Below are 12,458 nucleotides of genomic sequence, written 5' to 3' on the forward strand. Positions count from 1 at the left end.
TTACATTGTGATTTCTGCAATGTGGTGCATAAATTGTCAAGTAAATGAGACGCATCTTAGCCTCCACTGATTCACTTGCAAAGTGTTGAGTAAAATTATTTCGTTGCAGACCTCCTTTGGGTCTTTTTATTATCACTACGACACACATAGTCCCCAGTTGGTAACATTGATTTCAAGGCCCTCCTAGATGAGAGACTGGCATTCCACTTAATGTCTTTGTTCCATGCTGGCATGGATTGGAGAGTTATTAATGTAGAAATATGGTATCATAGCTACTAACAGTTGAGGGTTGCGTAGTCTAGACGGCGTTTTTAGATTTCATTATTCTCTTTAACCCGGGCAAAGCCGGGTATTTCTGCTAGTAATAAATATTCACTAGGGATTTCCCTCCAGCACCAACACCAGGTTGTTCATTAATAAACAGAAATAAAATCTGTCTTTTGTCTTTAAAAGCAGTAGCTAATAAATTTTCCTTTTGCATTTGTAAAATGTTCCCTCTTTTTTTAAATAAACCTTTACAGTTGCCCATAACAGTACTGCACTTGTAAGTACTTACATGGGCAAGATTTTCTGCCAAAGCTTTCCTTTTTTGTGACCTCGTTCCCAAGAAGGACAGCGTCTGCTACCCAGGCTACATCAATCTCTGGCGGAATTCCTTCTACACTGATTCTTATTGCTCTTAGTCCTCGGTAAGTGGGCAGAAGCACCGCCTGCTCACTCTTGATGGATGTCACTGCTTGTTTCCTTGCTGTTGCTGCGTCCTTGAACCTCACCTCCACTAATTCAAACATTGAACCTCTTGCAAGGTACACAATATCACTCCATATTGGTCTTGGAGCCTTTTCCACCTGGTCCATAGTCATAATGTCAGTTTTTCCTTTACTTATCAAAAAGGTTCGGTACATTATTGTCCTTTCCTTAATGTTATTACATGTCTCTTGGGGGAGGGACACAGCTTCACCTCAAAACCATCATGACTTAATAAATCTTTATACCTTCCAAATTTTCTGATACCCATTTCCTTCTGGCATTTTGCCACGTCGGTAAAATTCCTCTTCTCCTTCTTCTATTGATCGTCCATCTTCCGGACTGCCTCTAATAATTCCTCTTCCAATGACGATATGTCTGAGAAGCTATAGTCTTCTACAGACATATTTTTACTAAGCTATCTCCCCTCTCATGAGAAGAGAAAGCACAAACAAACAAACTGCTGCAAAGCAGTACAACACATTCAAATACTATAGAAAAAAACACCAGTACAAAAAGCAAAGTATAAAATATACAAATGTTGAAAAAACCTTGTGGTTTAAACAATTTCACAATATTTATACTTGAATAAAGGCAGGAAAGGCTTCATCTCGCATTATCTCAAAGCTACGAGAATTCAATAACGTGATTTGTTTATTTTTTTAGTGATTTTGTTGAGCAGTCGGATATGGCCGGATTTGGCCAGTTTGAATACTAAAGGATTAAACATCTGCTCACTTTGGTTCTTTAGCTTTTTACTAGTTTAAACTTGGCAATTTTGCGACAAGTTTTTGTTTTCTCATTTTGTTGTCTCATTTAGGGAGGGGAATATACCTAAATTATTTTTTACTGTCAATAATGAAATGGGTAAAGTTTGGTGAAGAAGGAGCTTGTACATGATTTCTTGGACTGTTAGAAATAGAAGTCAAAAGCATTATAAAATCACACTACTCCCCACCTCTTTTGTCTCTAATGAATAGGATAACCATATCGGAGAACATTAATTTAAGATAAACTTTCTGAAAAGATGAGATGGTCTTTGTCAGATTGCCTTTAACATTTAAACCAGCCATATCCAGCCAAAATATTCAATCCGCTTTATGTTGAGACTGGGCAAATCTGGCCCCTCACACCTATCCTACAATGTTATTCTAAAAATAAACTGCCATGTCATCAGAATCTTGAAGCTACAAGATGATGCATGATTAATTCAAAACAATCTGAATGCGAAGGGTTAAGCATAAATATAGGTCTATTTATCTTGGCTCCACCTGGTGTTAAAAAACAAATAACCAAAGTAATTATTTTTAACCTTAGTTTTTGTTTGACATCTCATTGATGTTTGATTATAAAGTGTTCCACTAATTACCTTCTAATAGGGCAATACTAAAATCAGTGTTATTTCCTCACCCTTCCACAAGTACTTTATGGCAGAAACAGTAAAGTGTTGGATGAAATATTTAGTTTCATCTTGCCATATTCTGAGTTCAAATTTTACTAGTACTGACTTTGTTGTTTATCCATCTGTCATAAGTAAAATAAAAATTACTTCTATTCATGGACTTGGACTGTGAGTCTACCACTTATATCCCTTTTCTGGCCAATGTACGAAATCATATAATAAATAAACAAACCAACAACAAAGTTTTATTTGTCTTGCTAGAAACAGGATAGGCACGTTGAATAATGTAGTTTTTAAACACACTGTCTGGAAAAAAGAACACAGAATGGTCACAACTGGAATACATTTATTGTTGCTGCTATTTATGGAATAGGGAAATTCTGGTATATAATTGTCACCATGAGACACAGCTGACTGAGTTTTAATTGTGTCTAGTCTATCAAATGAAGAGTTAATGTTTTGTATAAAATAAGCACTTCTGTGCTGTGTCCTTGACTCAAATCTTCCTGGTTCACCTAACTGTAAATAGGTAATGAGTATACTGTTTGAGTATTTTGCTAGCTTGCAGTGCTAAGTTCAACCTGCGAGTGAAATTTCCAACAGACTGGAGTTCTTCTGTATAGAACACTAGTCTTTCATACATAGCATTTGCAGTTGCTCAAGTACCTATTCTCAATGGGCAACTGAACAGAGATATACAGATGTTATAAGTACTCTGCTAAGTGAAAAAATATAATGCCTACAATCTGTGAACTGATGATCCATCATTATCATAACCACTTAGTAATACAAAAATATGAATTATATAAGTTTGTAAATAGGAAAACATTCTTATTGATTAGACCCGTTCTTAATGTAGAATTGGATGTGATGTGACTTGATACCATGTATTATAGTTTACTAATTGTTTTAGGTGTGTATATAGTCACTAGCAGACACGGACACCCTCTCTACTCTTCCACTCTTGTCCCAGCAGAACATTCAGGATGTAGCAGCTGGAGAGAGATTGTGTGTGTGTGTTGCACCACCACTGGCTGGTATTTGTTTTTAGCTAAGTAGACTGGAATAACATGAATAAAGTGCCTTGCTCAAGGAGACAATGAGTCACCCAGTTCAGGAATTGAAGCCACAACCTTATGATCATGATCCCTACACTTGACCACAAGTCTTTCTAGATAAAGCAAAATTAGCTTAAAAGGTAGACTGGGCATTAAAGACCTGTTAATGTATCTCTCTATGAGAAACAATTATATTGGTTGGGACATATGATACAAAGGGACAATATTGCTATGTGCAACAGGGCTGTGCTGCTAATTTAAAAGAACCCCATGAAAGGGAAGAAAGTGGTCAAGTGAATTCTATCTCCCATAGGATGCTAGGCCCTGGGGATAAGATAACGATTGTAACACTAGTGATTATGCTTCGTGGCAGGCCTACTCAACCCATACCTTCATGATTAAACGGAATATTTAAAATGATAATTTAAGTGCATTTGTTTTATAGCTGGAATCCTACATAAAGCAATACTTGTTCAATATCAAAGTCAGTTATACAAATTCTTCATTGTTAAAAGAATAAACCTATTAGTTACTTCATTTTTTTTTTTTTTTTTTTTTTTTGCAAATTTAAACATTTTGTTGTCTTATTAAGCCCTGATTGTGCAAATGTTTTATTGAAGGCATTCTGGCTGTAACCACTTTGATTATTTGCAAATTGCATTACCTGATATGTTTTTCCTTCATTTTAAAACAGTAAGATTTTGATTGAAAGATATTTGGATGCTTTTCCTTGCAGTTTAAGCAACTGCATAGAGGCTTAGTTGTTTTTTTTCCACTTGGTACCTTCCTTATCACTAACCATTCTTCTGTGAAAGAGAATGAAAATTTGTTTATCAGGGAGGCTTATGGAAGCAGAGATAATCTCTTTATCAAAGGGGGACAGCATATTGGTCAATAGTCCAGCTTAAGAATAAAATTTGAACTGTTCTGTGTTGTATGTGTGACAGTGGAGTAATGTCCAGTATATTAATATTATGTTTATGTTTATCTCTTTAACAGTTAAAGCAGGAGGCATGAGAATTGTCCAGCATAAACGACCAACAGATTCTAAGGTATCAGATACGCAACTCACTGCTGAAGAGCTGGAGCAGTATGGTGTTAGGTAAGATGATCATCATCATCATCACCATCATCAGAATTATTAGCACACTGGGCAAAATGCGTAGCTGCATTTTGTCCGTCTTCATGTTCTGAGTTCAAATTCCGCCGAGGTCAACTTTGCCTTCCATCCTTTCGGGGGTCGATGAAATAAGTATCAGTTACACAGTGGGGTCGATATAATCAACTGACACCCCTCCCCCAAAATTTCACGCCTTGTGCCTATAGTAGAAACAATTATTATTATTATTATTATTATTATTATATAAGGTAGCAAGCTGGCAGGATCATTTGCATGCTGAGCAAAATGCTTAGCAGTCTTTCGTCTGTCTATGTTTTTAGTTCAAATTCTATCAAGGTTGATTTTGCCTTTCATCCTTTCTGGGTCAATAAAATAAGTACCAGTTGAGTGCTGGTGGGGGTCAGTGTAATCGATTTACCCTCTCCACCAAAATTTCAGGCTTTGTGCCTGTATTATTAATCATTATTAAGAGAGTAATGGATACTTAGAATCATTAATGTTGGACAAAATGCTTTGTATTTAATTTCATACTGAAGTTCAAATCTTATGTCTACATTGTTCTTCATCCTTCTGGAGTCAGTGAAAATGCAGTATTGGAAGTGATTTAAGTAACTGATCCCTTTCTCCAAATTGTGTCTATGTTAGAATCAATTATTATTAGATGGATGTTAGAATTAGTAGAGTGATGAGCAAAATATATTGTGGTAATACTTAACTATTGTATTTTCTAGCATACAAGTCAATGTACATAACATAAACATATAGTGTAAACATTCAAACATCATCACTGTCTTTCCAAATCTTACTACATTTCCCATAAAATTTTTGTTCCTTCAAAGTTGTCTTGGTGTCTAAGTTGCCTTACCTCTTTTGGCTGTAAGCTTTGGTTTGAAAAAGTTGACTTGTATACAGGAAAATACAATATATTCTTTTCCTTTCTTGGTCTAGTTACTGCCAAGGTCAACTTTCACCTGTTAATCAATTCAGGAGAATAGGTTAGCAGTGGTATACATCATTGTAAGGGTTATATATATATACATCATGTGGTTATTTGTCTAGTGTTACCAAAAGTAAGCCAACTGCTGCTCTATTTAATTTTTTTTCCTTTTCTTTTCTTCAGTCCCAAATCTGACAAGAAAAATCAAACACTAATTGTATCGGGTGCAGTGATAAAGGTATTGGTTTTTGTTGTTTTTTTCTTCTTTGCCATCCTTTTTCCATGTTAACTTCGTCTATTTCATGTACTGTAAGTGCTAATAAATGATTTTTGCAATGATATTGTTTCTATCACGATTAATCCATTAACATTTAGACCAGCCATAGCTGGCCAAAAAATATTCTACCTGTTTGTGTGTTGAAATTGGCCAGATCCAGCCTCTCACACATACCCTACAATATCATTGTAACAATAAAAAAAAACATTGAAATCTTGAAGCTACAAGATAGTGCCAATGAGTAATCCGAATGCTAAAGTGTTAAAGGTATGTATACTAATTAGGACAATACGCTGAATTCAATTCAGTCACCTATGGTATAACTCCTTCATCATCATCATTATTTAATGTCCTCCTTCCATGCTGGCATGGGTTGGACAGTTTGACAGGAGCTGGCCAGGTGGGAGCCTGTGCTATGCTCCTGAGTGTGCTTTGACATGGTTTTTACAGCTGGATGCCCTTCCTAACACCAACCACTCAGTAGAGTGGGCTGAATGCTTTTTACATGGCATTCACACAGGTGAGGTTATTTTTGGTATGGTTCTTACAGCTGGATGCCTTTCCAAATGTCAACCACTTTACAGTGTGGACTGGGTGCTTTTTAAGTGACACCTGCACTGGCTGGGTCCCCAAGTGACTTTACAAGACAAACATGGTGACCCCCACCAGTGGAGGTGCCAATTACAAAGCACCTAGTCAACTTCAATCTATATAATTTTGTGGTTATTTTTCCTTTTGATCCTAATTTTTAATTTTCTATTTTTTAAAATCTGTTTAGGGTGATCGTGACTTTCCTGAAGTTACCAAGACATTCCATGATAAACCTCTACCTATACATGAGAAACGTCCTATGCAAACACAGTATCCGATTCAACAGCCAAGAAAGTAGAGGACTGTGAACAGATTTGTAACGAGAAGAATCAGTCTTCAGTGCTTCCTCTGTGTGCCTCCATCCACTAAAATCTATTGATATAATCCCCCAAAATACATATCTACAGTTTATCATATTTGATTTCATTATTATTCTTTTACTTCCTCTTCTTTGAATTCATTATAGTTTTCTCTTATAAATTTTTGGCCTTGTGCCCAAGTTAGAAATTGTTTGATTATTCTATATACTCTGAATTGAAATCCTGCCAGAGCCAACTTTACTTTTCTTCTGAATTCAAGAAAATAAGGACCAGTCAAGTATTGTGATCTATGCAATTGACTACACCCTTCCCTTAATGTGCTAAATTAGAAATTGTTACCAGCACAATCGAGGGTAATAGGTTGACAGGGTTGGTAGAGCATTGAACAAAATACTTTGCAGTATTTATGTTCTGAGTTCAAATCCTGCTGAGGCCAAACTTTGCCTTTCGTCCTTCCAGAGTTGATAATATAAAGTACCAGTCAAGTACTGTGGTTGATGATATCAACTTATCACTTCCCCTTCAAAATTGCTGGCTTTGTACCTAAATCAGAAACCATCATTAGAGTGGTAGATTGGCAGAATCATGAGACCATCAGGCAAAATGCCTTGTGGTATTTGTTCCAGCTCTTTACATTCTGAGTTCAAATCTTGCCAATGTCAACTTTACCTTTCATTCCTGTAGGTTGACAAAATAAAGTACCAGCTAGGTACTCGGGTTGAGGGTAATAACTAATGCCTCCCCTCCCCCAACTTCAAAATAGCTGGCTTTGTACCTAAATAAGAAATAATTATTATTGTTAATGTTCTTGAGAAGAAATTAATAAAAAATTCAAATTCACTTTTAATAATCCTTTTATGTGCAGTGAGGGACATTGTTTTTTGGTTTCTATTCATTATTCTTTTGAAAAATTTCATTTTCATATACTTCAGTGTCTTTTATCTTTCTAAAATTATTTGGTAACAAAGATCAAACTGAGTGGGGTAGAAACGGTCCAGTGCTGGAACTAAATGCTTTGTGCTATTTAGTTACGTCCCTTTACATGTGTGACCAGTTCAAATTTGCAAGAGGCAAGTTTTCTTTTTGATACGATGAGGGTCAATAAAATAAGCACCAATAGAAGCAAAGAATAAGGTGAGGGGTCAGTTCAATTGATTTCACTTCTCTACGAATTTGTATCCATGTGCCAGTGTAAGAAATCATTACTACACATGCATTTTATTAATAGTTGGCAGCTCTTCTATTGTCATAAACACCAGCCAGGTCTTCTTCAGATAGCATTTCAATGAAGAAAGTATCTTAACAGAAGTCAGCTCTACTAATAACATATATGTGTGTGTATATGTACATATACATACATACACACATTGAGTGCTCTTTATTCATGATGTCACATACTGACATAAGTTTGTATGTTGTACCATGTATACATGTAAACAGTATAATAGATTTCCATGTGACTTTTACCTCACAGCATAAAGTTTATTCAATTGCATCAACTTTTTGATGTTACTGTTTGCTGGCACAGACTATCACTAGTTTCCTCAGTTTCTATTGTTTCACACACACACACGTTTATTTTCCTTCAAAGAAAAACAACATTGCAATAATTATATCCATGATACAACTGTAAAATTAAATCAAAATAATATTAGAGGTTAAAGTGTACCAAACATTAAAAGAACAGGAGCAAACTTTATTGAGAATTTACAGTTTTCCTAATGACATATTGAATTACTATTATTTTTCAATTTTGGTTTTATTTTTCAATGGAAATGATTTTTTTCTAGGTAATTTAGTAAATATTTGTGAAGATTAAAGAAGATAAATTACTTGTTGGTTAATTTTATTACATATAAACAAATACAGTCCCTATCCCCAAGGAGGCAAATTAGACATTTTTTTTTCTCCTCTGGAACCAAGGAATTTCATTCTTTTCCCCTTTTTCGTTTTGTTCTTTGTTGAAAGCTATTTTCATGAGTTTTTAACTTGTGGTTTTGCTATACCTTTGTAATCTAAAGAAAAGATTGTTAATTTTTTTTCGAATGGCTCATGATTATTTTCAAATTGCCATTTTAAAAATTGGAAAATTTTGTAAAAATAAAGAATATTTGAAAAATGTCTTTTTTTTTTTGTTTTTGTTAATACAAAACAGATAAGATTTTTTTTCTGTAACAATTAGAGCCAATGATTAAGAAATAATAATTTATCAACTTATTTATTATATTGTTTTACATCTATTCTTCTCGACATGGCAGGTTAAGAAGTGTGCTTTTCAATTATATGTTTACAGATTCAATTCTACTTCATTACATTTTAAGTTTCTTGGGTCAATCCAAACTTGTGAGTGTGATTCTCAAGATAGAATGTGTGTGGAAAGCTTGTCTCGACTGTACCTGATTCTGGATAGTAGACTTAATCTGTTTAACACCACCACCTGGAATTTAAGCAACTTTGTTGCCAGTATTTTGACCAGGTTCTTAGTTTGAGGATGACTTACTATCTCAACGTGCTATGTTCTCCTGTAACTATCCATGAAACATGTTTTTTGGGGTGGGAGGCATCTCCACACATACTTAGAGGTTGTAAGGTTGAGTGTTAGAATTAAGTCAATAAACAAATGTTATGTGAGTGATTGCATCCTGATATACAGCAGCTTAAACCCTGCTCTGCAATACCTCTGAAATATGGCAACTTCCCATCTCAGTTACTATGTAAATCTCACCTTTTGGGATCAAATATTCTCAGATCTTGCCGAATAGTTTCTTACCAAGTCTGAGTTAACCGTCACCTACTTGTAGATCTGTTTTACTTAATACCCACACCATTCTGTATTACATGCTGGTATGGGTTGGACAGTTTGACAGGATCAAGCTAGCTAGAGGATTGCATCGAGTTCTAATTGTGTTGGTAAAGATTTTAAAGCAGGGCCTCTCGAAGTAAAAGGCAGATTGTGTGATGCCTGTGTGCAAACAGCCATGCTACACAGCAGTGAAACATGGGCTGTGACTGCTGAGAACATGTGTAGGCTCGTTAGAAATGAAGTTAGTATCCTTCACTATATGTGTAATGTCTGTGTGCATGCACAACAGCGTGTTTTGGGTGAAAAGTTGGGCATAAGCGGCATCAGATGTGATGTGCAAGAGAGATGACTGCACTGATATGGTCATATGTGTATACATGAGGACAGCTGTGTGAAGAAGTACCGATCTCTGACTGTGGAGAGAACCTGTGGAAGAGGTAGACTCATGGAGACGAGGTGAAGAAGTTTGATCGTCAAATGTTTGGCAATGACAAGCGACTGAGACCATTGGCAATATGCTGTGCTTGAGAAGACCCATCAAACCAAGTGAAATCATAGTTGTGGCCGATGCCAGTGTCATAACTGGCATGTAAAAAGCACCCTTCAAATGTTGAGCAATATGCCGTGCTTGAGAAGACCCATCGGTCAATTGAAATCATACTTGTGGCTGATGCCAGTGTCACATAACTAGTATGTAAAAAACACTGTTAGAACGTTGGGCATCATGGAGGCAGTGACAAGTGACTGAGACCTTTGGCAATATACCGCGCTTGAGAGAACCTATCAAGCCAAGTGAGATTGTGGCTGTGGCTGATACCAGCGTTACGTAACTGGTATGTAAAAAGCACCTACTACACTCTTGGAGTGGATGGTGTTAGGAAGGGCATCCAGCTGTAGAAATGCCAAATTAGATTGGAATCTAGTGCAGCTTACCAGTTTTCAGTCAAACCATCCAACCGATGCTAGCATGGAAAACAGACATTAAATGATGATGATGATGTATATAAGTAGCAGATTGAAGTAAGGCTTATGAGCCATGTACCACATTATTCAATAATTATTAAATAGAATCCTGCACCGAAGAAAAAAAAAATTAAACTCTCAATACCCAGCCATAGAATTGCCAAAATGTGACTTAAAACGTCTTCGTTCAATCACCACACATCTAATTAATGGCCAATTACAAGCGGTATGTGAAATATATTCCATTTCCAATCCTGCATATCCTAGTGATAATTGTAGAAAACTAATTTATGATTTACAGGACCAGCACAAAGTCCAACTGTGCTCTAACTGAATTTTAGATGCATGGAGAGTTGCTGTTTTGCAAAAACTCTTTATGTCAACAGTGGATAAAAGACATAAGACTGATGATGCCTTGTTATGACAGCAAATGAGTAAGGAAAACTATAAAACAATAAAATCAAGACCATGTTTGTCAGTAAGGGGTTATTAGTTTCGCAGTTTGATAAAAAATCATAAACATTTTCATATTCTGTTCCGTGATGGATCCTGAAATACAGCAGCTTAAACCCTGCTCTGTGACACCTCTGAAATATGGCAACTTTCCATCTGTTGATACTATGTAAATCTCACCTTTTGGGGTTAGATATTCTCAGATTTAGCTAAATAATATCTTAGCAAATCTTAGAGATAACCATCACCATTATTCTCACCTGCAAAAATCTTTGATATGCACATCTTATTCCAGAATTTGGGTGAGGCACATATTAGAGTTGAAAATTCTGGAAACATACATTGTTTGTAGAGTTATGTATCAAAATAGGAAGGTGGAGAAATTTTTTGGAATTATTTATTTGGGATAAACATGTAAGAAATTTCCTGCTGGAATTTCTTCAGACAGAGAAATAATGTAGCACTTTTGTTTTCTATTAGCAAATGAAATGTATAATGGAGAATAGATAATACCAAAACCATTTTTCAACATGGGACTCTTATAGTAAAGTTGATTGAATGCTATATACATCTCATTATCCAGATACATTTTGACATGTGAATCTGATAAAAATAAATTTTTGCCATTCAATCATGTATTGTTATAGTGAATGCCAGTAAAACTGATCCTTATGTGAAAAGAAAAACTAATTACTATGCCAAAGGAAAAGATTTGTATAATAGCTGTCTATGATATTGTTATAAATGTAGTTATTGAGTCATGATTGCTCTCTTTTTCTGACTTGTGTAAATACTATTTTTAATGTTTTTTTTGTTTTATATAAGGTGTCTTGAAAATGATGAATAACTGGTAAAATACATTAGGTAAACTGTATCAAAGTTTATATAAGCCATATGATGCAGGTTCGCATTACTAAATGAATTGAGCTAATAAAGGAACTGTTATGTAAGTGCTCTGTCTGCGAAAAATAACAGTCAAATCGCCATCAAATCACTCGTTACCGTCTTTAAAAGTTTTTTAAAAAATTGACACCTCAGATAATGTGGTCTCAGAAAAAGATGAGATAGTCTAGGTTGGAATGCTTTTGATCGTAGGGCTACTCGAACAAGGCTAAACTGAAATCGTCAACAATTAAACAGATTTCGATCTAATGAAGGAGCTTCTAGTCGGTCGTTCGACATTTCTTCCAGATGACACCTTAATGTTTTAGAAAATAAAACACAATGGATATAACCGTAGTAAGATTATCTGAAAAACAAAAGGTCAAGCAGCTGGAATGCTTTTTGATCATAGTTCCCTTTGATAAAGAGATGACTGGAGTCTAAACAACAACCACATGCATTGTTAATAAGCCTATTGTATAATTTACCTCCCTTGGATGTGGGAACTATTTGAGTTATCTCCTTTGCTGTAGATCTATCATTCAACTCTTGAAATGGGATTTACCTTTTTATTTGCCTTAGGCTGGACAATATGGAAACATTTCTATAAATGTTTTATATGATTTATATCTTTAAAAATGATCTCGTCTACGTTTATACCTTTACAGATATGTATATTTAATGTAGTCGTTGGTTGTGACCGGTCAGGAAGTTAATATTCGTTTCACGTCTCTTATTGCTCCTAGCAATATAGATGACTCATAAGAGCTGTTAGCTGGAGGCACATAACCTCCGGCCAGCAGGTTTGATGAGTCGCCTGTACTACTAAGAGTAATAACAGACGTGGTAACTTTCTGACCGGCCATAACTAACGACTACATTAAATATTACTCCTCAAAAAAATT

General features: G+C 35.4%; 1 protein-coding gene across 1 annotated transcript in view; it reads left to right on the forward strand.

Annotated features, from left to right (window-relative positions):
* LOC106870265 (death-associated protein 1) overlaps nt 1-8,575 on the forward strand; it is a 41,045-nt gene extending 32,470 nt beyond the window's left edge. Inside the window, exons 2-4 of the mRNA XM_014916283.2 lie at nt 4,207-4,309; nt 5,448-5,502; nt 6,320-8,575. Of these exons, the coding sequence (XP_014771769.1) occupies nt 4,207-4,309; nt 5,448-5,502; nt 6,320-6,430 (269 nt within the window). The 3' untranslated portion in view covers nt 6,431-8,575. The remainder of the gene's footprint in view (nt 1-4,206; nt 4,310-5,447; nt 5,503-6,319) is intronic.
* The last annotated feature ends 3,883 nt before the right edge of the window (nt 8,576-12,458 follow it).

This window comes from Octopus bimaculoides, chromosome 3 (assembly GCF_001194135.2).
Source record: "Octopus bimaculoides isolate UCB-OBI-ISO-001 chromosome 3, ASM119413v2, whole genome shotgun sequence".
Taxonomy (NCBI): Eukaryota; Metazoa; Mollusca; class Cephalopoda; order Octopoda; family Octopodidae; genus Octopus; species Octopus bimaculoides.